General features: G+C 36.1%; 1 protein-coding gene across 12 annotated transcripts in view; it reads right to left on the bottom strand.

Annotated features, from left to right (window-relative positions):
- The window catches only part of EIPR1 (EARP complex and GARP complex interacting protein 1), a 229024-nt gene that overhangs the window by 182364 nt on the left and 19270 nt on the right, over positions 1-27390 (bottom strand). For all 12 annotated transcript variants that reach the window (XR_012054672.1, XR_012054671.1, XR_012054673.1 and 9 more), the window contains exons 3-4: positions 25457-25589; positions 2983-3139 (exon numbers count right to left, since the gene is read on the bottom strand). Coding sequence is in view for 4 of the 12 variants with exons in the window: in XM_072926024.1 (XP_072782125.1) it covers positions 2983-3139; positions 25457-25589 (290 nt within the window). In the remaining 8 variants the exon portion in view is untranslated. The remainder of the gene's footprint in view (positions 1-2982; positions 3140-25456; positions 25590-27390) is intronic.

The raw sequence follows: 27390 nt of genomic DNA, 5'->3' as shown, positions 1-27390 counted from the left end.
CCAGAATCAAACAGAACAACTAACAGGCCTACTTGTTGGCCTAATTTAAGCATCTGTTTAATTTTCTCTTTATGCCATACAAGAGTTTGAGTAAAAATGCTGATGATTCCCAAATATAAAGCTTGGAGTCAGTAAACAATGTCAGGAACTAAAAATGAAAGGTTGTGCTTCATTTTTAAACACAGTAACTCATGCAATCCAGATAAAATGGAACTGTAGAAAAGCAGATTTCTTTTTCACTTGCCTGTATTGCCTTGGATATTAGATTTTCACCAAATGTTTTGTCAAGACTAGAAAATTATTTCGATAAATCTTGAGCGGGCGGAGCACTGTGTTCAGTCACACACCAGCAAAGTTTAAGATTTTAGTCACAATCGATTGAAAACCCGCTTTTGGTCTTGGTTCACAAAAGAGAAATGGTATTAAACACATCTCTGTTGGTTTTTAGTAAGAAATTTCAGAGAAATTGTAGCACAGAATTCCACAAAGGAGATGAGATAAAGGTAAAAAAACGCAGAATCAGATCTTAACATCAGTACGGAGTTGAACAAAACCAATGCCTGACACACCAGACCTGGAAAAAAATTTCCCCTTTGTGTTTCTTAGTGTATGATACTAGAAACAAATCTATGAGGCAAATTTCAGCTACCAGGCTTACCTTGAAAAAAGCATGATAAGGAAGGAAGTAGAGCAGGGTAAACATGAGCAAAACTACAAGCAAATAAAGCCCTGAGGAGGGTGGTAGATGCTAGAATACATAACCGGCTGCATGTTCAAGATAGTTTTGCTTCTTTCCCTGATTTACCATCAAAACTCAATTACATATCATCTGCAACCATATCCATCATGAAGCATCTGTGCAATGGATACCAAGACACAAAAAATATCTTCCTACAAGCTGCTATCACAAAGGTTGATACCAACATTACACACTGCACCTCAAAACTGTACTGGCAACTGCCCACTCTTCCAGGCCCAGCATATAAAGATATGAGAGAATCCCAGTTTTTTATTTAATATTTTTTAGCATGCATTCTGACTAATAATAGTCAAAATTAACTTGAAAAATGAAGCCTGTATTCAATCATTCATGGCTGCATTCACACAGCTCTACTGCATGCTTTGGATTAAGCAACCCCCTTAAAGTGCATGTGGCCACACTAAACTTGGGTCCAGCATTCAGCCTGTGGTTTTCCAGGCAAAACATAAAGGGTATGTATGTTCTAATGGCAAGGCAAATAACAGATCCTTCTTAGTGCAAGTATATGGTGCTAGACCACCACTGATCTCATAGTGGTTGTGTACTCCAAAACGCTGGTCTTACATTGTGGTTTGAGAAGTGTTTACACTTTGCATTGAGGAAAATTGGTTTTCTGATTTCTGTTTGGTTCTAACAGCAACTGAACTCTCAGTGTCTAATGGCTTCATGTTTTTCTAAGCACTTAAGTACTGTAATACAAAGACTATTTACCTTGCTATTTTTAGCCAACATAATACTCAGTGGGGTGTGGCCTTTATGTGACACATTTAGCACAAAAGGCCTAATTTACTCATTTATGAGTTGTGTCCAATACGAGTGAGACAGGAAAAGTCTTTTCTCAAACAAGATCCTCTAACAGCTGTGCTTGCCTGAAATGATGTGAGGAGTACTAATGCCAAGCATTCTGTTTACACCTTTTATCTCTCTGTAACACTGAACATTTTCAAATCTCTATGCATATATATACACACATGCACACAGGTAAAGGGCATTAAATAGCAGTAGATATTTGTAAGCACTAAGTATTGAACAAAATCACATAACATATGACTGAAAACTGTGCATGAGCTTGTTATAGGCTGTTATTAGAGAAAAAAAATTCTGGGCATTCGTATAATTCACATCCTGATAAAAAGCAGTGATATGCCTCCTATTCCTCCTTTAGTGATCTGGCTACAATACAAAGTTCTGGCATTCCACCATCAGATAGAAACTGATTATGGAAAATTATAAGACAAAAGGCACAAAGCTTAAAAGATTAAAATAAACAACAAAACCTCTCCAATTTAGCTTGGAATATTAGTTATCAAAAAATGTCCACAATAAAAAAGTGAATTAAAAAAATAATTACAAGGAGGAGTACTCAAAATAGGTAGCAAAGAATTAAAGGATGGTACTGTGAAGAAATTTAACACTCAGAAAACCTGTATCTTAGAAAAAAGTCATCTATACATTTTTTAATGCAGTGATATGTCCTACCTTTTCAAGACCTGCCTAATAAATAGTAGCTTCAATTTACCCTTTTTCTTTGGTTAAAATTTAATCTGCAAGACTCAAACTAGACATCTGTGGCTAGAAATGGATGCTCAAAACTTATTATATGTCCTGCATCTGGTCAGGAAGCAGTGGGAACATGTCATATACCCACATCCATAAAGCACCAAACTTACATTTGTCCACTGTGTATTTGCAACTTCCTCTTAAATAACAGAAAGGGAAATAATCCTCCGTAATAACCTCTGCTGTACTGCAGCTCTCCTTGTCTTGACTTATACAACAGATAAAGAGTAGTTACACAGGCACCATGTAACATAATGAATTCTTATCCTTATGAAACAATAAATTACTCACGCTTACACTAAATCAGTTGAGTGAAGACTAAAAAAGAAAAACTTATGTGCAACATCAAATTTATATTCCAAAAGATTCAAATTCTAAGTATTATACCTTTGTGCAACAAAGGCTTTAGATGGGGGCAGGTGGGGAAAAACACATTCAAACAGTACACAGGCTGTTACTCCATATGTGTTTGCAGGATTTTAATAAATGTTTTTAATCTATGAAACATCTGGGACTAAAAATCCAATTTATACATTTTTTTTAAGATGGAATACTTTTAAAGTACATAGCATAGTTTCTACAATATAAATCTGCACAAAACTAACAGCATGGGTCTATCCTTTAAGGCTTTTGCTAGAAGTATAAAATATGCAGAATCCTACCAGGCCATATTGCCATGGGCTGTGTTGTCAAGGTGACAGAGTAGCTCCAGGGTTTGAGTGTTGCTTGATGAATCATCAGGGGATTCATGACTGCCTGATTCCAATTCCTTCGGCATCCTCCAAACAGCAGCACATGTCATGACTTTAGTGTCTGAAGCTAAGCAACAGAGAATAATGTCAACAGATCATTGTATGGGAGATGTATTTTGTACACACTGCACCAACATTTACACAAATCTATAAGCAATGCACATCTGCTGTTTGAAATATTTAAAAATATTATACCAAGATGAATTCAAAGAATGCAGAACGTGGCTACAGACACAGACCTCAAGTTAGCAGTCAAGTTGATGCAAAACTCCTAATTAGCATGCATTTGACATGTGTCTCCCTGAACAAAAGCAAAATTAGGTGCTCAAGAAAACTCTTTGGGACGTGTGTTTTCCAGGTTTCATTCCCATACTGATGTTAATGAAAATGACAAGTTACATTGCTTGATTCCTCAACAGTAAAGATAGACATCATTTAAACACTTTTAACAGCTATCTTCAGTTTAATCCAGAGCATTATCTCATATCCTTTACTACCAGTAACTGTTTATTGCAAAATTAGGTTTCCCAAGTAAGTATGTGCCTCTAACCCCAGCAAATAAAAACGGCTCCCAAAAGACAAACTGAACTTACATACATATAGCAAAGTATTACAGTATATGAAGAACAAGGCAACTGTAGATTGAGGAGAAAATACCATGTGGCCCGTGCACATATGGCATTGCCCATCACCCAGTATAGCAATTTGTAGCAGTGCAGAATGGGAGGAGACCAGAGCAGCAGTGCATATGTTCACTCTGCTCCAGCCCATGGTCCAGGGTTCACCGAGGATGAACGGGTGGGTGCCATCCACTCCAGCAGGAACAAAGGAACCAGCCACAGCCACAGGAAGCAAAAGCAGGGGGAGCAACTGCTGGCTGCAGGATGAGCTACATGAGAAGTCCAGAGGACAAGCAGCAGCAAATGATACATCTTCTCTTCTGAGGGCATTTTAGAGGCCTCTATCTCCAAGTACATTTTAGCTGATTTTAGTCGAGAGCGTTTGATTACAGAGCCATGAGCAAATGCGACCAACTTCATCAGTGGAAAGGAAAGTGGCAGCAGCTGCATGTAATGACAGTGTTTTCAAGAGGAAGCAAGGACACTGAAAAGGCCTTCTCAAGCTAAAATGGTACTAACGGAGGAAAAAGCATGTATTATAAAGGTCACCAATCTGGATATTCTATATGGAAAAAGAGGCACCCAAACAACACAGAATAGGACAAAAAGTAGCTGATACATACTAAGTCCTGAATACAAGAACGCAGACATTAAAACTGCAGTCATATGAAATTAAAAAAACAAAAAAGGTAATTAGGCCAAACCTGTAGGAAAAAAAGGCCATTTCTGCAACAGGAAACAGTGGTAGGAGGAGGACTTTATATGAATTCAGAACACACAATCACTGGATATTTGATAGATTGTGCTGAGCATAAATTGTATGTATAATGCACATAACTGTTCTACAGTAAACTGGATATACAAGTTGAATACAGTAAACAGAGACCATACACCTAAAGATGATAGAAAATCCCTTATTTATTAACACTTGATTGAACTTTTGCTAGTTGTAGAACATGCTAACTAAATAGGTAAATTGTTTATTCCAGATCCACGTGCCACTGAGGAAGAGAAGAAAGCAGCAGTGGATGGTTACCTTTCCTTAGCAAAGGGCCAACCCCACTCACAGTGTGCTTTGTACACCATGCAAGTAATAAATAACCTAAAGTATAATATAGCTAAAAAAGGGGAGATTTAGCAAACATTTCACTTCAATGTGACAGAACAGTAATGAACAATTTCTGGTAGATTATAACCACTAAAAAGCCTGTACCATGCATATAAAGCATTATCTTTTTCACTATTATCAAGATCACTGCAGAGGGCCACAAAAGCAAATAATGGGAAACACAGTATATGTTCCTCAAGCCATCTTTCCTCTCCAGCACAGCACTACAAGTCTTATGAGAACTTTAAAATGTCACAAATAAACTTAATATTCAGGAAACAGTTTAAAAAAAAAAACCAACCTGCACAAAACACTTGTCAATACACTGATAGATCCTATCTTCCCCGACAATTACCTAATAAATATTACCTTTTTCTTTTTAGTTGAAATTTAACCTACAAGGTTTCAATTAGTAATCAGTGGTGATTCTCGGTGATTCTTAAAATTTGTGGTACAATCGATGACATAATTAAATATTTAAATAATTAAAAATTAAGAATCAACTATCACTTCTGAAATAGTTTTGGGATGGAGGGTTGTGTTTTGGGTTTGCTTGGTTTGGAGGTTTTTTGACATTTTTGGGGTGTTTCTTTTTTTGTTGTTTTTGACAAGCTAGCTAACAATGAGAAATTTTTATGCAAACAGATTTTTAAAAGGATACAGAGACTGATTTTAAGTATTGTTCACTTTTGATAAATTTAAAATTACTTCTACTATAATACATGTAAGTGTAATGAGATTATGAAGGCCATCTTACATAGTAGCTGTCTGAACACAGAAACCAAAGGGGCCTTTTCCACTCATGTGTGACATGTACAGCAATACCCACAATTGATGTTTCATTATCCTTGTTCCGTTTCAATTCAGATTTCTCATTTCATTTAGAAAAATCTGCTGTTATTCCACTTTTCTTAAAATTCTCTGATAATTCTGAAGCTGCCTGTACAACTTGCATGATAACCTCCTACACCATATTTTTTCTGAAAAGTTACAGCAGACCACATTCTTATGGTTTCAACTTTTTTTGCTAGTAGATGGCTAGGTGGTCCCAAAATTATTTCACACTGTGGTTGGTAAAACATGGAGCAAATGTATTAACATTTCAATGCCCTGCATCTGTTCAAGAAGCAGTGAGAACATGTCATATACACACATCCATAAAACACCAAACTTGCAAATAGACAATAGATAAATTTAACTTTCTTCTGAATACCAGAAAGGAAAAGGAAACAAATCCCTGTAATAAACTCTGCAGTACTGAGCTCTCATTGTCTTGTCTTAAGCAAGAAAAATCAGTAGTTACACAGGCATCATATAACATGAATTCTCATCCTTAACAAACAATACATTACTTCCATATAGGCAAATCAGTTCAGGGAAGACTGAAGTGCAACATCAAATTTATATTCCATAGAAAGATTGAAATTCCAAGTATTGCTGTTTTGTGCAGTAAAGGTTTTAGATGGAGGAAGGTGGGAAAAACACATTCTAAAGACATTTTTCCTCTTACCACAGCACCACAATCTTACAGACAGTCTTGAAATTATATTTTTGCTTCTTCAAGCTGAAGTACTAGTTCCTTGCACAGTCAGATTTCCAGAGTGAAAACCCTAAAACAACTCAACAAGCATCATTTTGAAGATTGAAGGAGGCCAAAGCATAAGTGTATATGTTTGTGTGTATATATATTGAGAGAAACCCCCCCCAGAAACTTGAGGTAATCCAGGCTCCTATAACACTTTGGTGGTTTGAAAACTGAAGTACAGGTTGGTGCAGAATTTCATATGTGGAATTTTGTGCAGTTCCATGCCCGTTTTACTTCACTGGGACTAGTGGTGAAGGATAAATTAAATTGCACATCAGAAATGGATAATGCTAAAAGCCAACAAGCACAAAACTTCAACACTCAGCACAGACATTATCCTCTGCTTTCAGCTGGGTTTGATGATGTTCAGGGAAAACGACAGACCACTTTTCAGCTGCTGAATGTCCATCCATCTTGAACAACTGTATGTGTCTTGCAAATATTCTAATTTTAAACTCTGGAGAAACTCTGGAATTAGATATATGGCTGAAATCTGTAGAACAAAGACTTTATTCAGAGCGCTGCTAACTTCTCCTTGGACAGTTCTGACACTTTGTATGAAACCAAAATGGAATTTCCACAGCTATCCAGAGAAGTAATTTTGGATATGGATGGCCTTAAGGAGGGCTTAATTTACCTTTATATAAGGAACTTTTTAAAATATACCATTTTCTCTCTTATAAAAGAGAGGGCAAATCTGAGTGCTGTGTCACTCTTCTGATAGATGAAGAGGAGTTTTTTCTGGGTCACAATTCCTCTTAATCAGATAACCACTAGCTACAAACCTACAAAAATCCACAAACACAAACAGGAACTCTCACTACATAGAAATCAAAGCCCCACAACAAGCTTCCCATGGCCACATGAAAAGCTCACTAACAGTATACAGTATTTGTGGCATTACCCATATAGCTGTATTTCCCAAGTGATCATATGAAAATTTAAAAATCCAGTGTTACTAGGTAATTTCACTACCACTTCTGTAGTGCCATTGCTTATCTAGAATGCCTACAGGCAAAGAGAAACTCCAGGTTTTCCCATATTTTACTATCTTCACATCACATTACTGCACATACACATACAAAATGACAGTGTTTTTATCTACTAGCTCTCATATTATCTCTTTAAAATGCTAAAAGACAAGTATGAAACTAATATTTAAATGACAATGCCAGTTATTCTGTAAAAGAAAGAAAAACAAGCTAAACACATAGTGTCTCCATATTGTGCTTCTATGCCTTCCTTAAAACTCTTTATATAGCTAGAAATAATTTTTGCATCCCTACTTCATAATTAAATAAATGCTCTTGTTTATGTCACAGCACTGATGCAGAAGAGAACAGATAAGGTTGTGTTGAAGTTTTATCACTGTTACAGGGTTTAATAAGCACTATTGAACTTTCATAGAGACTAAGTCAAAGGTTTGAAGCAGGATTCCAACTGTATTCCTCATGCATTGTTCATATAAAATGATCCAGAAATGAGACAATTAACTATTGAATCTTTGTCATTATTCTTTCTCATTCAAGAGGGGAAGATATTTGTTCCTCCTCATCCCTTATCTAATTCATCCTACATCTTCAGTATATCTTTTACTAGGTATAGCTTAGAATGGCGCTAAAGATTCTTGTTCAACTGCAAGAGCCCTCTGTTAAGCACCGTTTCCCCAAGTCCACCAATATTATCTCCTGGGCAGAGGAGAGTATCTGCTAAAGTGACTACACATAGTTTCATCTACTGAGTTCTGTTGAAATGATCCAGGCTTACAAACAAGCAAAACATAATTTAAGGAATAAACAAGTAATCCCATACTTTGACAGCATTGAATTAGGAAGTAGCTACCCATGAAGCTGGTAGCAATAAGGGTACGGTAATCAAATGTAGGAAATAAACTTTGCTAAGTTCAAACTCTGTTGAGTTCAGCCAAAGCCTAAGAGATAATCATGGCTACAGAACATGAGACCATCTTTGGTGCCTACTTTACAAGTTGAGCAAGTGAGAAAACCCTCTGCATGCATAGCCTAAAATTTGCAAAGGGTCACAACATGGTCAGTCAATACCAATCTTCCCTGCAGCACTCAAAAGGACTTCTCTATGAGGACTACTTCCATGACAATTTTTAGCTTTATACTACAACCTGGTTCCAACACAAAAAAAAAAGAAAAGTAAAAGCTGTAGATTGGTGGGACATCCCATTTATCTTCATCCAAACACTCTTCCCCTTGGAGAATTGCTCCAACTTAAATTAAGAGTAAGAAATAAGCCTGGGGGAAAAAAAATATCTGCCTGAAATTTAAAAATAACAGGAAGTTACTGACCAGAGTTCAAAAAGAAACATGTCTGTAAGGTTAACTACAAGTACCTGTTACTCCTTGATAAAGTTCCTTCACACACAACAAATTAATTTGTGGCACTGCTGCTGCTGGAACACAGTAGCCAGTAGACATCCCTTAAAAACTACACAATCATTTCTGTACTAGATGCAAAAAGAAAAATCTGTGGATATAAGAACACTGCTGATTCCAGATGCAGTACAGTTGTTCAGGACACTGAATGACTGAAAGTCATTCCTTCTGTGGTAGAAAATTAGCATTTTTTATGAACTGGTAGTTTTTTAAGCTAGAAGGGATGGCCTGTGTACTTCAAACCACTCTTGATTTTGCATCAGCAATTCTTACAGTCAAAGACTTGCAGAATGAAAGAAATGAGCTTTGCCACATTTCCAGACTTAGACAGAAGAACTTAAAATTTTAAGTAATTCAGAATTCTTATGAAGATTCCTTCAAAAAATGCCACAGACTGCAAAACTATAAAGAATGCAACTGAACATCAGATACCATAAAATCTGTTTATACGGTCTTCTTAATTTAGTCTCTTTAATAAATAACAGCTTTAAAAAGGACTTACCATGCAACCTCAGTAAATATACTAAGAAACCAATTGATATCTGGACCACGGATGCAGTAAATCAGAAGACTCAAACAAGAAATGCACAGTCTAAATTGTTCCCAAGCAAACAAAAAAAAAAATCCCCAACAAAACAAAAGGCAAAAAAGCCCACCTGAAACTACTTTAGAGAGACTTTCATCAAACGTTACTAAAATTAATATAAAATACAAGAAATCCAAAGAATATATGGAATATAAAACCCAAACCCTCAATGAAAGTGTGGATACTAATCAATATTCTGCAGTTTCAGCAAACGAGGATTAGGTACATTCAGAAACACACCAGCTCTGTTCGCCTTCCTGTTTCAGGTGTGGACAGATGCACATTTAGGACTTGCTAAAAGTCAGTATTACCGTTCACCCATGTTCACTCACTGGAGCTGCTTCTGCAAAAGGGAAGCTACTATCTTTTGAAATAAATACAGGTATTAGAAAAAAATAAAGGAGAAACTTATTTTAAGAAGAGTACTTAAAAATTATTATTTCACAACAAAGTTTAAAACAGTATTTTTAAGAAGTTAGCACCCTTCTTAAGCAAAGTGTTAAGTGGCTATTACTATATTATAAAAGAAGTACAAGAAAATAGTCCAGCGGACATTTATGAAAGCTACCACTTGCCCCTCCCATCCCTCCACTCTTACCCAACATATTCAAGTGCATCTTAATCCCAGTTATACAGGTCCACTACAGTTCACTATTGCTCAGTCATCCACCTTTCGTGCATCTGGCATCACTTGCTGAATAAACCCCACCCTACTGCTGCAGTCCTGACCCGTCAGAAGCTTCCAGCAGACCAGCTATAGGTCCTCGATAGCCATATCATTTTACATACCACTTTAATCTTTGTGTTCAACTATTCTTTATGGTCTTTCTTAATGAAACACATGATATGTCACCCTTGATTGCTCTTCCTTCTTCCAAAATTCAAGGCGATTGTTGCTAACCTCCCAGGCTCTTTACGAATAATTCCAAAACCTATTTTATATGTACACCAGTAATTTAGTATTTTAAACTTAATTCCGATCATCAATAGCTATACACACCTGAATGCAGTATCTACAGGAACAATGTTTTCATATTACTTTTTGCTGTCACTCTACTTCATTCCCCTGTGTTTAACCTTGAAACCTGAATGACAACGCTTCCTACATCACTGCCTGCAGACATTCACACTGAAGCTGGAGGAGCTGAAGTATCAGTGCCTGACAGGGTTTGCTCTTTGATCAGCTCAGGTGGTGCAAAGCCAGCTGTCTGCAGTTATTCTGTTGCCCAGGGAACAACAACTGAAGTGTGTATTTCCTAAATCTGCACAGGAGGCCCTTCTGCAGCATTGCCACAGCAGCTTGTGCTGTGCAAGGCTGAAGTGGTGAAGCTGCTATAGCTACAGCCCAGCTGGTGCCCATTAGTGCTCTCGGTATGACAGGAACAAGCAGCTAGCGTTCAGAACCCTCCTCCCTTCCACTGACAAACAGCTAGCACTCTTCCTTATCAACCAATGTGAACATTCTTCTTCGAGTTTAATAGAATTAAGAAATAAAACAAAAATTACTCAGGTATGCATATTTTGTTTTTAAAAAGAATATGCTTTTCCTCTTTTTTTATCAATTAATAAAAAAATAAACTGTATTCTATTTATTCAACATCATGTCCTTCACAGGCAAGAAAAGAGGGCAGAAACAGACCATTTGTTTTCTGGGTCAGTAACTTCATCTTTTGTCCTAAAAGCCTGTGTAGTCAGAAAAATTTTGCAATTTTCTGAAATACAGAGGGTGAGATATATGTAGGAATAAAGAGCTACAAGAAGTTTAATTTTTCTTTCCATTCTTAAATGCGCTTTTTAGCTACCAAAAACCAGACACTGATTTTCAAAAAAAACCACCAAAAAAAAAGCAAACCCACAAAACATGGAAACATAGCAGCAGCAGCTCACTCTTTATACTAATAATAATATATGTTTGCATTGTATATACAGAATTCCAAGGAGGTTTTAAAACCCTCACCTCCTGCACACTAACGCAGCTAGAACAATCTAAGACTCTGCAAAGGCGTGGGGTATGACATGGAGAGACAGGTAAATAATTTTCTATGGAAGAACAGGAGACAGTGGAGAAAGCAAGCAGTCAAATTGGAAAAGGCATAAATTGCACTTTTTTATAGTCTGATGCTTCTTATGCTATCCCAAGGTGATTTGAGACAATGTTTCAGCACAGATTTTTTTTGATTATATACTCTGCAGATATGTATCTGTTTGAGGGAGGTCAAAATTTACTGATTGCACTTCTGGAACTCTGCCATATGGGGACAGCCCACGCAAAGAACTGCGACCATTGCTATACTGGTAAGCTGAACTCTGCTCCTCAGGCAGAATTTGGCTGCAATAATGTAAAAGCTGCAACTACAGTCAGGACCGCACAAACGAAAAGGTATTGGCTGGCCATATAAAAAGCATTTGTGAGATTTAACTCTGTGCTGAGGAAAGCTGCACAGTATACCAATAAAACTTAATGAGGGATATTTACATGTTGGCTTCTATCATCACAAAGGCAAGTGGAGCTGAACAGCACTGTCCACATTGCTACATTTACACACACACAGTGCCTCATAGAGGCACTATGGCAGCTGTCAGTGAAATAAGGTGAAATGAAACCAATGCACTTAAATTCCCACTTGATATTTCACACAGTATTTAAAACTGCACTCCTTAACAAGTTGATGGAAACTGCAGACCACTTATCCCCCTGTTGTATCAGGCACCTTAATAGACAGTTACATATTCAAGAGTATATCTATATAACATAAAGCATTCCAATTCTACTCCATAGGAGTTCCAAAGACAAATATAACTCAAGCAGGATAGATGCCATTCCATCCAATACGAGCAGTTTACGTGGCTGCCTCAAGCTTGATGAACCCAGCTTGACTAACCACTAGCCCAATTGGAAAAGGTAGGTTCACTACTTCTTACATCAGCCTTCCATGGTCTCCACTTGGTACTTCCCCTCAACAGAAATCCAGATGTGTGGCCACAACCAACAGACAAAAAATTTCTTCCAGCAATAACCTGGGATTCAAAACTTAGATCTTAGAATCACCATCTGCTTGTATCATTACATTAACTGGACAATTTGGGTAGCTAGGTTCCAGATGTGCTCACATATCAAGCAAAAGTAATTGATGGAAGAAAATAATTATAAACAACTACTAGCTAGATACACTATTTTGAGATAAACTCACTTTTCTGCTCATTAGGTCAGTTAAAAGTGCTACAATAAGAAAGGTATTTTTACTAATACAAGAAAAATAAGTTGTGGCTGGGATTTTTCTTAGTTCAAGGTATCAACTACCAGCACATCCAAAAAGTCTACAGAAAAAGACTAAATATTGCCCTACGTTCGTCAGTAGTTTTCTCAACTTGGGGCATTCAAACAATACATCATGTTATTTGGCTGCTAATAACTATGAAGTTCTCATTTGTTTACACCTCAGAAGCACTCACAAGAGAGAAACCCCATGGCATTTTTTTATTGAACTCAAGTGCAGAAAGATATGTAGCTCCTTCCAAAAAGGCTTATAATCTAAGAAAAGTAAATATGAAAACATAACCAAATAGAAACAAACCCAGAAATACCTTGGTGGTCAAATCTTCAGCTCAGGGATAGGATACAATTCCTTTGCTAGTACTGACCAAGTACACCTTATGTTAATGTCAAATACAGAGTTTTATTGGTGTGTACAATGTAACTGGGATTAGAGGTATGGATTTTTAAGAGGGGTGGATCAAGAACGTGAGAAGGGAGAATCACCCTTTATAAACATCAGCAACTAGAGTGTATGGAGCTCCCAGCTCAAATGAGAGATTATGGTTTAGGATTAGAGGTAGACCAAAGCGGCAACACACAGTTGGTGTTTCCTAGAAGGATGAAACAAAGGATAACACAATCTTCTGACAATGAGAAGGAGTTTCATATTTATAGTCTTGGTCCTTGTGTACGACTTTAATAAGCTCAGTGTCTCGTGTAGGGGTCTTTGCTATCCTCAGGACTGAGGGATCCCAGGCTGCCAAGACCAGTGGGAAAGTCAAGCTAGGGAACATTTGAAGAAATTGGATCCCAGTAATGCATTCACAGGAACTAAGGAATGGACAATGTATTTACAAGGCCAGTTTCAATTAACTCTGAAAGGTCATGGTGCTGGAGAGAGGTTCCTAAGGACTTTGAGAAAGTAAATGGCATTCCTATATTTAAGACTGGCAAGAAATATCTATACACTAGTCAGTCTCACCTCAGTCCTCAGGAAGGTGACAGATTAAGAGAATCTGAAAAACATTTCTAAACATAAGGTGACTGGGACTACTCAGTACCGATTTATGAAGGAGACATCATGTCTGACAGATATGATTGCATTCTGCAGTGATAATTAAATTAAAACCAGGCTTGGTAAAAATGGGGAAACAGTTGATGTTATTTACCTTTAACAAGCCTTTGATCCATAATATCCTCACAGACAAACTGAAGAATAGGAGGGCTGGGCTCAAAACTTGAACTGCAATTCTCAAAGGGTTGCGGTCAGTGGTATAAAAGTCATCTGAAGCCAGTCACTACTGGTATGCCTCAGGAGCTGACAGTGTGGCCAGCACTGTTCAGCATCCTCATTAATGACTCAGGGAATATCAGAGGGACAGAAACAGGCTGGAAAAACAGACCAACAGGTACCTCAAAGTTCAACAGTGCTCTGCCTGCAGAAAGGGCCCTGAAGGCCATGGTGACAGCAATTTGAGTGTAAGGAACAGTGGAGAAGTGCTGTTAGTCTACTAGACGGCACGTGCACCCAGCAGTGGATATAATAAAACTATGCTAAGCTGCAAAATAGTCTTCACAATACCAAAAGAGACACAAATATATATCTAAAATTCTCATACATCCTGTACCTGTCATTCAAATTGCTGCAGTAGCAGAAATGTCCTAAGTGTTATGTCTAATGGTCAGAAACATTGATGCTTTAATGACACATAAAAAAACCCCACCCACATTAAAAAAAACCACACAAGAGAATTAAGGCTGCAAACTATCAGCATCAGGAGAAAAATCTCAAACTAAAATAGCCCTCAAAACATTTTAACATGGTTTCATATGAGGACATGAAGATAACAGAATATGCTACAGAATTGATATCATCATATAATTACAATAACTCAAGATTTGCTACTTTATTTAAAAAATATAGTTTTTCTAACTGTTTCAACTGTTTCTAGTATTTGAATTGCAATGTTGATAAGTCAGGAAGAGGGGAAAAATAAAGAAGAAATAAGAAAAAATCTTCATAATTCTCTTAAGGGTGTGAAGCAAGAGACACTCCCTTGGCCTCTCCAGCTTTCCAAGAAGGATGAGATAATGGAAAATGAAATCAGGCTATCTTTTCATGGTAGAAAGAACGCCACAAAACATGGAATGCAAAAAAAGTGAGGTTGCAAAATGTCTTAACATTTACTGGAAGGAACTTGCACAGTATACTTGGCTTCACTTGCATTATTTGGGAATAATTCTGAAGTCTAATACAAAATTAGACTAATACAGAGAAAAGCAAGCCTTTAACTTTCAGTTATGTAACAAACTCATTGCACAAGAATGCCTAAACACAAGCTATAAGAATTAAGGTGTTTCTCCAAAATGTTATTTAGTGCAACAATAGCATTGACTGGAGATGGCAAAAGAACACATTCTCTTGCAGTCTTTTATATTAGTTGAGATCAATATTTGAAAATAGAGTTTAAAAACTACTTCAAATTAGAGACAGAAAAACACTTCTTCTGTTCTAAGCTAAAAAAAATAAATTAAAAAGAGGAAGAGAATTAAACCTTCTAACAGTGAAAGAGAGAGCAGTCTGATAATTTAAGAGATTATCCCTCAGTGACAGCCCTAATTCAGAAGCATTTTATCCACTTTCTGCATTTAAAGCACTCTTTTCAATATCAGGACCATTCTGTTATACTTGAATTTCTGTCATTTTTTCTCCTCCCTCTTCTGACATTCATTTTCTTTTGCTTCATACCAAAAATGTTGCAATTATCCTGATAATCACTGTCAAAAAAAGATGAGATCGTAAATCAAGGGAACAAGGATCTGTGCTTCAAGTTAATTTTATTATATGTGGTCCATGGTCCCCCAGCTCTTACACTTTTCACTGTGCATCTGCTCTAACACACTGGCTGAGACACTGCTGAGCTTAACTCCTACAGCACTCTCACATATAAGTAAGGTTCACAGACTATGATATGACAGCTACATTACCTCTCATCTGGACACAACTCATTATACATCTATGCATAGAGGCCTTCAAATTTGAACAGAATTAACATGGAACAATATCTCCAGCTGTTCATCATTCGGTAGCGTTTTTTCATCATGTGGATCAGATAGTCAACCATTTCATTTAAAACCTTACTGCAAACTACTTGTAAAGAAACACTGAAATTACATATATCAACTAGAATTCCTAGGAAAAAAAATGTTAAAAGAACATTAGGAACACCAAGGACATTTATTTCTTCCTTCAAAGTATGGGAATAAATCTTCTTCTGTACATCCCACCAGTACTGCTGAGAAGAGGAAATATTTAAAGATGTATTCCACTTCTGTTCCCCTTTTTAATGACTGTAGCATATCCCATTGCTGTATCAATGATTTCCCTACACAGAGTGCTTTCATTACAGCAAGGCAAAAGTGTCACCTGCTGTCTTCAATACTAAGCAGACGAAACATCACCAGCAGCATTCTTTCAGTATCCTTACTGATGATTTTTCTCTGCAGAAAGTTTTTTTAATACACAAGTGCACTGTGTGTAAGCACAATGCACCAGACAAACAGCCATAACTCATTGTAGATTTATTGTTTTGAAATAATGGATTTTAAAGGCAAACTATTTCCAACAAAATTAAATACCAGTTTTGTGTTTGCATGAACTAAATCCATAAATGCAAGCTATTTGTATGAAGTCTTCATAACCACTGCACCAGGGCACCTATCTCGTATGACAAAATGCAAGTGAAAACCAGGATGTGTGCACACACATGCCTGCCTGCATGTGGAAATTTGCAGGTAACAGCTTTGTCCTGTCACACTTCCTTTTGCCCTCTGGTGGCTTTCTATGTCCCTACATGAAACAGAAGTGGAGAACCTATTTTTGTAGGAGTTTAAAAATACATTTGAACTAAGACAAAAAATGTGTTTCCACATATGTTTCCATGGATTTGAATATGAATTTGAATTCTTAGGAGAAGCAGGGGTAAGCACAAATACAAAAGATGACAGCAACATAGGAACTTACTAATTACACTTTTAAATTTAGAATAGATTCTGCTTTTAAATTTAGTTTTACCTCTTCCTAGTGAAAGGAATTAATCTATCTTTATCTCATGGATTTAAATCAAAGATTTATCTTAAAGGCCAAAGTTAAAACCAGAGGAAGCATTCCACTGTGAGCTCCTGAAACAGCATTATTAGTATAACAGTGTCAATTACCTAGTCTTGCAGACCTGACACTTCAGGTAATTTCATGTCATGGAAAAGGTGAAAATAGAAAGACCCAAAAGATGAGCTCCTCTGTTTACAAAAGTTAGTTAATGCATGTAGAGAAAATCAGTTCAAGCCATCCCAACATGATGCTGTATTCTAAAAGTGGTAGTTACAGTTTAGGAAAAAGCTCTTCATATCAAAACTGACAGTCTTCTAAGTCTAATATGCAGCAGTAGATAAGATAAGGAAGTCAGCAAAACATCGGCATCCTTACAAAGGACACTGAGAATAAAAGAGAAGTGATTGTTTCACAGCCCCATGAAAACCTGATAAGCCTTTCTATGAACTCAGAAATCATCAAGCTGGCAAACTACTCCACCTCATGATCTGATTCAGCATTTGGTATCTGAAAGCAGATAGAAAAGAACTACCTTCTTCAGAAGAAAGAACTAGTAAAAATTAAGACAATTATCATTGCTAGAAACTTAATTTTGCCTCAATGAATGCATGCATGTAATACCCAGTAATTAAATATTCTCTTCAAATTGAGCAGCATGAAGCTTTTGCTTTAATTCATCAAGATTATTTAAGAACCTCCACAACACCTACTAATCCTTATCACAACAAAACCACCCCATAGCACCCGACATTGTAAAAATGCTATACAAAAAAGGATAACTATTTCAAAATATCCTCTTCTCTAGAAGGCTGAAATTATCTCTAAAATGATTACTCTTTATTTTGTGGAATAAGCCACACAACAGAACCACTATATTATTGAGATCAGCAGAACAGAAATTCTTGATCAGATCTTCATACCATTATTTATTTTATATACATCTTTATCACATCTTTAATCTAATTTCGGAAGTATTTGCATGTTTCTCTTCAATACATTCTCCAAAACAGTCTCCATATTTTATAGAAGTCTGCAATGAAGAACTATGGCAGGTATTTTATTTTTTGGCAACTTAAAATAATGTCAAGTACAGGTCTCCAGTCCTTCGGCCAGAAAGCACAAGCAAGCTGAATTTTTTTGCAGGCTAAGTTAAAAGAAGGAGGCAACACTCCAGCTACTAATGAACTTCCTGGACTACATCATTGTCTGAAAGTACACTGTAACTTGGCCCACACCAAAACTGCTCAGGGAGCACCCTCATAGTTTAACAGTAGGCTCTACTGCAAGTTAGTCCCTAGGTCAATGCCATGGCCCTGTTCCAAGTTATTGGAATACATACATAACCTTATAATAGTCTAATACCCTGAGATTATTTCTTTTACTCTACAGGTTACAATTTCCAGCAAAAAATTATAATATTGCTGTAAAAAAAAAGAAAAACAAACAAACAAAAATAAAACCCCAACAAACATGCAGTCAGCTGATTGATACCAAAACCTGATTATTCAACATTAAGACTTTCATAGCCAGCAAGTTCTATACTTCACAAACTAGCAGGTAAGGGTTGTTTTTTTTTAATTGTTTTCAGTGTTGATACAGCTCACATGCACACTTTCCACATTGGCTTCTTCCCTTTACCTGATATCATTAGAGTAAATCATTCCAAACATCAGATTTTAATGCTGTTATTTTCATTGCCTATATTGTGACATATTAATTTTCAGGTTTTCAATTACATAAAAGTACTCTTGTGGTCATGAAAATACCCTTTGCAATCCAATTCACAATTGCATAAACAATCAGCATAATCATTCTGTTTAGTTTGTTGGCACAGTTTAAAACAGCTAAAAGAGAAGCTGAAGTCACTAGACCACTGTTCATCTTACTGCAACAAAATTATAAGTTAGATCCAACAATATAAGACTTGGCAAATTATTTCACCAATCCTTTCAGTAAATGCCACAGAAAGGAAGAAAAACAGGAAAATAGCAGAAGTTTCCACAGATAAAGAAGAAACAAAATGCAAAACAAGAAATGCAAATCAAAAACCAAAACATGCAGACATTTAACCACAACAATACATTTTTGTATGGACAGACCTTAAATGTCTGCTAACACCTAAGGATGTTTTCTCTAACATTTCTCAAGCCTCCGACTGCCCAAAAGATATTTTGACTGCCCAAAAGACATTTTACCATGCCATACTCTCACATATCCCTTAGCTGTTTTCGGGATCGCCTTCCTCGGGATCTTCTTATTTCTCCAACTCTACCACCACCTTAATTTCCTCACTTTGTCTTTCAGCAGGCATTTCCCCTATTAGAACTGTGACAACAACAGTACAATTGTGTACAATCATGTTGTGAGTTATGGTCCTTTACTCTTGCCCCTCCAAGCATATCTTTCTCCTGCACCCAGGGTAGCTGCATACAATCACATCCCAAAAATTCACCTTTGCAATAATGGAGACCACTACCCAGATCCAACTGGAAGTTCAGCAGGCAAACTATTTTCCATCTATGCAGGGTTTTTGATCTGGATAGTTTTTCTATTTCCTTTCTTTATCTCCCCATCATATCATGCAAACCCACTAGCAGTTTCCCTTAGCCTGTGACTTCCCAAACTATTTTACCATTGCTAAGTTTCTGTAGAACATCTAACAGAACACAGTAACTACCCAAGCTGGCCATTATACAGTATCAAAATCCAAACAAGCCACTAGTTTCTCTGCTGACATGCTAAATAGATTCATCTGTATCTCAGAGCAATGCATAAATCTGGGGATTAATTCTAGCTTATAGGATATAATGAAAGTTATATTCAGGGTTTGCAAATAACGCTGTATAAACTCTAATTATATTTATAAAACATTATTTTAGAATGACAGCTTTCCCCAAATTCATCACCATGATCATTCATTTCAACCTCTTTACTTATTCTGGTCCACAGAGCCCATATCCAAGAGTCACTCAGAAAGAAGCCATCCATTGCTGGCAAACTGGCAAATGGCTGCAGAGCTCTTTAAACAGCTTACAGAAAAATCCCCCTGAATTCCCCATTCCTTTAATGATGTAACTGAAGTTTACTTTATAAGTCCACAGGAAATAGTCTGCCTCAATTTCAAGCAGCCGGTGAGAGACAGGGAGGGATGCATAAACAAGGCAACAGATCAAAAAAAAGTTCTGTATGAAACAAAGCAAATTCAAGGCATGACTCCCCCAAGCCCCCAAACCCACAGAAAACCTGCATCCACCACTGCACACCCACCTAACTTAGAAATTTTTCAAACACCTCATAACAGAATTTATGAATTTATTGTATGATAAGCTGGAATGACAAAAAGGGCATCATCAACGTATTTCCAAGTATTAGCCAACATCATATTAATCACATTGTAGCAATACAGGGATTCAAATTTCTTTAGCCATTCTAGAGCTGAAGCTTCCATCACCTACTTTACACATAAAAATTATTAAACACACTCCAGCCCGCTGACTGTTGCTATTTCTTGTTGCCTCAGAACATTATTAAAAGTTCACGAAACAGTTTTTTGAATTCCCCTGCTACAGCCTGAAACTTGAGGAATACTGAGACTGTAATGCAGAAAATTTTCCAATGGAGTCTAGCACTTTGTCAGGTCTCCACTGTTCAAGTTCTCAAGTGACTCCTCTTCAGTGTGATTTATAGGGTTTTGTCAATTCACATTTTCACAATGAAAAAATTATCCTAGAGTAGGCTAGGATGGTCTTCTGAATAATGAAGCAAGCTTCTTTCAAACTTGCAGTAGGAATACACATGTGAAATGATTTTCCCCCTAGCAGTTGAAGAGAGCATTTGGTTAGTAACCAACTTCTTGAAGACTAATTTATCTTCATTTTTAAACTTATCATATTTACTGTACCATTATTCTTACTGGTTCATATCATTATTTGGAGGGTACATTTTTAACCCTCAACCCACCCCATAATTCTTCTTTTCTGGTATTTAAATGTGTATTTCTACTAAGAAATGCTATGATCTCCTTAATTATGTTGTCACCTTTCTTATTCACTTTTTACAAGTGCCACTTCTGTCCAATTTTAATTTCATGAAAGGAATAAAAAAGAGAATAGTCAACTAACTACAACTAGTCAGAACAGCAAAAAAGAAGAAATGTGTAAAGTTCCTAGGATTATTCTGACAGGGATTTTCCACTAAATACAGCATCCTCCATTTTAATTCTGGGCTACTATAAAGCAAATTATATGATTTCTGCTTTGCTGAACATAACTTTAGAATATTAGTAAGTATCTTAGGCAAAAAAGCACATGTAAATTTTCAGAGATTAGGCATTAAACAAATTATAATGCAACTGTAGCATTCTAGCTCATAGTCACTTTTATTATCATCACTCAAAAACCACCTCTAAATTGCACTGCTCTCTCAAGAATCCAACCTTTTAGTTTTTTTAAGACCTAAAGTTCAGTCTCATACTGAACTTTAACAATCTAATTTAACTTCTAAAGCTAGAAGCTACCAAACTAATTTCTCCCCTTGATTTTTACCTACTTTAAAGCTGTCAGTAACAATCTTATTCTCTTCAAGAGGAAAAAAACCTGAAAACAACACCCGTTTTAATTCAGTTGATTTGCTGTAGTAGAAGATAAAAACGTGCATCAACATGTCACAAAACTGACTAATAGTGCTTGAGTTCTTCTGGATACCTCAGATACTAATTTTACAAAGCCTTCTTCCCCTGTCCCCGAGATATTTAGACTATAATCCTTCTTTTCTCCTTTTATACCTAGCTTCTTGCATATATTTATGTACTTTCTCTCTTCACTTAGGGAATCTGTGATAAAATTCAACATTCCTAATTTGCACAACATCAATTAGCTGCAAACACATTTGCAAAAAGAGGAGCTACTTCTCAGTGTCTCCTGAAGACACATCTTGTCTCTTGGCAATGTCAGTTATACCAGGATGGTCTTAATACATTTCTAGCACACTGCACTGGGGAGTGAATTAGAAATGTGTAGCACAGGCAAGTGTTGTGCAGCCAGCATAGCAAATTCATGACCTTTTCTGGAGGTTGGTTGGACAAGATTATACATAACAAGTAAGCCTATCACTTGAGAACAAAATCATCTTCCTATACTATCAGTTTTAACAGTATAAAATTTCCTAAGTGGCATATTCATGATCAGTGAGGGGGGGAAACCGCTATGATTGAGGCAGGAACTGAGTCAAGTTCTCCCTCTGTAATTATGTGATTAAGTCAGTATTTCTGAAGTATGTGCATGAGGAGGAGCATGAGGGGAGACACAGTTCCACCATTTTTTCTTTATATTAAGAAAAAATGTCCTAGAAAATGGAACCTCTGGTTAATATCCAAAGACACAATTGCTCCAATGCTACTAGAACCACTAGTATTCTAGTTAATGTCATAACTGAAAATGAAAAAATACAAGGCTTTATTAATAACGCAATGTCAAAATTAGACAAAGTTGTAAATACCGATGCTAACAAAAAAAGGCTGTTTCCTTAGTTTTGACTTCAGAGTCAGGAAGGTATTTTCCTTTTTAAGACCTAATTGTACATTGATACTCTAGTAAAATATCTTGAACAAAGAATACAGAGCACCATTTGATTTAACTTTACTGACTGTTTAGAGAATATAGTTGCCAAATTACATATTCAGCAAGGACTTAAATTTTCCTGTGACTTCTTGTGAACAAGAAAGTTATCTGAGCCATCTTATTTTTACTTTTTAGGGGAACCTTCTTTTCTTGAAAGCATAGTATGTAAAGATATGCAGAATCAATGTCAGTAAATAATAAATATTCTGATGGACTTTATGTAAAAGGGCAGTAAAGCAAAAAATATGAGCGGAGAATCTGCATCCTATCATGGAAATATGCTATACTTGGCACTTGTGACATATTTTGCCTAGAGTTTCTAAAAGCAAAAGCTCATCTCAAAACAATGACTGAATTGTGATTGCTGCAAGTTTAGTAATTTAGGGGCAAAAAATCTGATTTTATCAAAAGTAAGCACTTAAAGAAAATAATCTAGTGGACAACAAGGAAATTACTTTTTGTTGACCCATAAGTACATTACTTCGTTCTTCATTAGGTGTAATAAATACTACATACATTTAAAGTTCTACCTCTTTATGCCCCTTTCACTTACAAGTCAAGGACGAGTAAAAATATTTCACATATCCTTGAAGGCAGGAATTAAAAAAAAAATTTAAAAAAATCATACTCCCCGAGAGTGACAAGGCTAGATTGTTTCTACTTCTGAATGAGGTTTCCTACCTGCATGTTTCAGGAGAAAACAACCCATACACATTTACATATCACACACATAGGAAAAAACCCTTAAATCATAGCATGATGGTGTGGGATTTCATAGAAGTAGTTAAAAATACTGTATTTGAAATTAAAAAAAACCAACAAAACCAAATCAAATGTAGTAACTTCCCCATATGAGAGGATTTTTTGAGTTTTGATTAAGACTTCTGGTATATCAACTGAAAGCATCTCTCAATCAGAGCAGTAAAAACTTCCAAGTATTATTACAACAGCACTCTTCTCAAACTCACAGAGATGGCCTTAACTTTCTGTTTGAACCTTGAGCCCAGAGACAACCCATTGTTACCAGCTGAATGCGCACACCCATTTCCCTCACAGAATTCTTAGCACTCAGAAGAAATTATCAAAAAGCTTTACATATTACATTATTTTGCTAAGTTTTATCCCCTCATGAAAAAAGAGAAGCAAACCAGCACCTTAAAATTTGTATTTCAAAACATAGAGCAAGATTGCTGCCATCTGTGACTTTCAGATAGTAGTATTAACTATCAAGGAGTTAAGTAAAAAAATTTTGATGTCTCAATAACATAACAGGTGATGATAACAACTGGATACCATGGAAAGATTTTCACTGCATTTAAAAAAAGAAATTTATATTCCCCAAACTTCCTATATAAAAGGCAAATTCCTCTTACCAAAAATCCAAGAGCAGGAAAAGCTGTGAAAAAGTGCCCTTCTATTTGCACCTACAACATCTTTTTTTCATACCTCAGTTATTATAACTCTTTGCAAATATGCAAGAGTAAAATAAAACTCAATACCTTTCCTAATATAAAGGAGGAAATTTCACCCTATTCCATTAGCTCATCCAGTGAGCGAGGAAATGGAAAATGTATGTAATTCCACTTTCTTCAATGCCACATTTTATCACTTCTTTAAGCAACTTCAAAAAAACAGCTATTAATAATGGACACATCTCACATTTCTTCAATCTCCCAGTTTCAACAATGTTCAAGTCTTAACAGAATTGCTGGGCCCAGACACATAGGATGGGCACAGTACTTACAGCTGTTCCTGAAAGCATCATCTCATTCATCTCATTTGACTTGTAGTTCAATGAGAACAAAAAAGAAATGCAGTACATTAAGGGTTGTAAAGGTTTCGACTGCTTAATTTGGCTGCATTGCTACTTGAAATAAGTTGTCTGCTGAACTCAGTATCCCTTATTACAGAACCCCACACTGTACTTTCAGTTCTATACATTGCCATTTAGAGTCAGTATTTTCTGCAGAATGTTAATGGATGATAATTCCAACATAAGATGCATGAAGAAAAACCAGAGCTTAATATTAAGAAATCATATAAACTAGATCTAGAACACAGATAATCTGGAATAGAAAACATTCATATGATTTATTAGGTCAAATAAAGGAAATTGGAAATCTCACAGAAAGGCTCTCAATCAAAAGGCCCACAATAATTTCAATTGAAAAATCTACTTTACTTATCTTTGATCATTGATTTTAAAAATCACCTAAGATATGTGAAAGAAACTCAAATTTTAGCAATTTTATTTCAATCCAAAAGAATTAGGAGAACTAAGCAATCCTGGAATCCTCTCCCTAGTACAACCAGAAGGCTGAACAGCAGGACCGCACATCTCTACAACTGTTCACAGATGTACAAAGCCTGAAACTCACTCCTTAATTGGTATACTCTTGGACTGCTTTTTCATGCAAGAACAGACTAATATTGACTAGACAATATTTATTTCAACTGACATCTCAGATTTCTTGTCAGAGAGAAAAATCATCCTCTACCCCAAGTGATGCTAGTGGATTTTTCAAGCCTTATGACAGAAAATCTTCACACCTGTCTCACTCAGGAATTGCACAGAGATCCTTAATCTCAATAGTAGTGCACTTATGGTAAGGTTAGACAAGGAGCATTCCTACTGAGGAAATATTTAGATAAGAAGCTGTAGCTCTCTGTGGGCATACCTGCATTTCACATATGAAAAATAACATTATATACAAACTTCATCTGCAGTTTTAAGTAAAGGTTGATGCCAGCATATTTTGAAAGAGATTTACTTGCACTTTCAAAAGCAAACATCAATAACAATTATGCTTAAAGTAACAGGAATATATTTTATTTGCCATGCTTTGCATTCATCAGCCAAGCATAAGGTTCATTTTGCGGCTTTTCTTAATATGAATGCAGAAGTTGACTTCTAACCAAGGTAACCTAAGGATATGACAAAAATGAGGTATGGGTAAAAGCGCTACAGATTTTTTTAGAAATCTGTGTTGATAATTCCAATTGAGAGTGTCTACACATAGCTAGAGGTTCAAACTTTACACATTCAAAAATACCAAAGCACTTGTACAAGTTGAGCATATTTAAAAAGGACTTACTTTTATTGTAGCAGGTTGCAAGTATACCTTTATCAGCAGGACTTGTACTAATGTGCCAAATTTCACCCACTTGATGAAGGAGAACATTTTTGTTTATAATGTTATTTTCATCATCAAAATCTATGATGTGAATCTGCAAATACAATAAAATAGAACATTAGGGTCTTAATTATACACAATGACTGCATGGAACAATTTAATGGGATTTTTATAACCGATATCTACTTTAATTAATTGTTATACTAACAATTTACTATATCATTGATTTCACGCAGGATTAACTATTCTGGGAAAACACAAGCAATTTTCCCTGTTTGAGGAAATACCATACTTATTTCTCAATTTTCAACTTAAAGCCTGAAGGTGATTTTTCATTTTATGGCTAATAGTAAATAAGCCACGTATTACAATTCAACACTCGTTATAGTAATAAACAAAAATAACAACATTACAATCCTTAGTCTAAATATCTGCATCAATTCTGTATCCAAATTGTAAAATTCAAATTATCTACAAAGAAAGAAGGAGAGAGAGGGAAAGGACTCTTCTTTGAAGCAAGTACTTTACACTCAGTAAGACACTGACAGTTCACTTTAGCAGTCACATATCACTACCAAGATAAAAATCTAGTCTTTTCATACTATATGGAAACAAAGTATTTAAGATGAAGAAAAACAACAATATTCAAATATATAGATAATATTTTTAAAAGACAGAACTAAGTTGCTTTTTATTATTTTCATTTTTGTTTGTTGCAGGTTTCTTTGCTATGTGTTTTTTTTTTTAAATAGGTCTATCATTTTTCCCTCCCTTTTTTTAGTCAGCTGTTTTTCTATGGTTGCTGCAGAAGTACAAGGAATTTAGGAAGATTTTGGCCTGGCATAATGTACAGAAGGAACTTTATTCGTGGTACTAATTCTCCTAAGCTCAACAGTGGGCAAATAATTTTAGAAGACTCAAATTTTGAAGAACTGTATCCTCATTAAAAATTAATTTTCAAAGTTGGTTGAACAATGAAGAGGAAAAAAAAAAGCCAAGAGTTATCCTATCATCATGTCTGAATCAAGTTAACTAAACTAACTACTGAATCATTGCAAAAATCTTAGCTATGCAGAAGTACAGAAAATTTTCTCAAAATACAGAAGCTGCAATACAGGTCTCAACTTCACACTTTTTTGAGCTCTTCCAGGGATGATGACTCCACCACATCTCTGGGCAGCCTTTTCCAATGATTTACAACCCTTTCCATAAAAACATTTTTCCTAATATCCAGCTGAAATTTCTCCTGGTGTAACTTAAGGCTATTTCTTCTCACCTGCCCTGTTCTCCTGCCTGGGAGAAGAGACCGACCCCCACCCGGCACAACTTCCTTTCAGGTAGCTGTAGACAATGATAAGACAGCCCCACCCCTCCCCCAGCCTCCTTTTCTCCAGAATAAACAGCCCCAGCTCCCTCAGCTGTGCTCCAGACCCATCACCCCATCACCATCTCCATCACTCTTCTCTGGACCCACTCCAGCACCTCAAAGTCTCCATTGCAGCGAGGAACCCAGAACTGAACCCAGAACCCAGGTTTGAGGTGCTGAGTACAGCAGATGCAATGCACTATATAAATAATGAAAATAAGTATTTTAAGTTGTAAGACATAAGACTGAAAATAACTTGAAGAGTTCTGAGAATGAGGAAAAAATAAATGACATACTTGTATATTTCCAATGCATGCAATAAACACAAAGTCTAGCAACAATGAAAGTACTGAGGACAAAAGTTCCAAACCTACACCATACAGAATACTTAGTCATGCTACTACTTAAACCATTTGCAGCATGGACCAAATGCCAAGTACTATGCACTATTAATATGTCAAATATTAACATAATGTAAAATCTTATAAAAACTTTCCTTTCCTTTGAAAGGAAAGGATATACTAGTAAT

This window comes from Taeniopygia guttata, chromosome 3, assembly GCF_048771995.1.
Source record: "Taeniopygia guttata chromosome 3, bTaeGut7.mat, whole genome shotgun sequence".
NCBI lineage: Eukaryota > Metazoa > Chordata > Aves > Passeriformes > Estrildidae > Taeniopygia > Taeniopygia guttata.
This window is presented reverse-complemented; position numbering and strand designations above follow the sequence as displayed.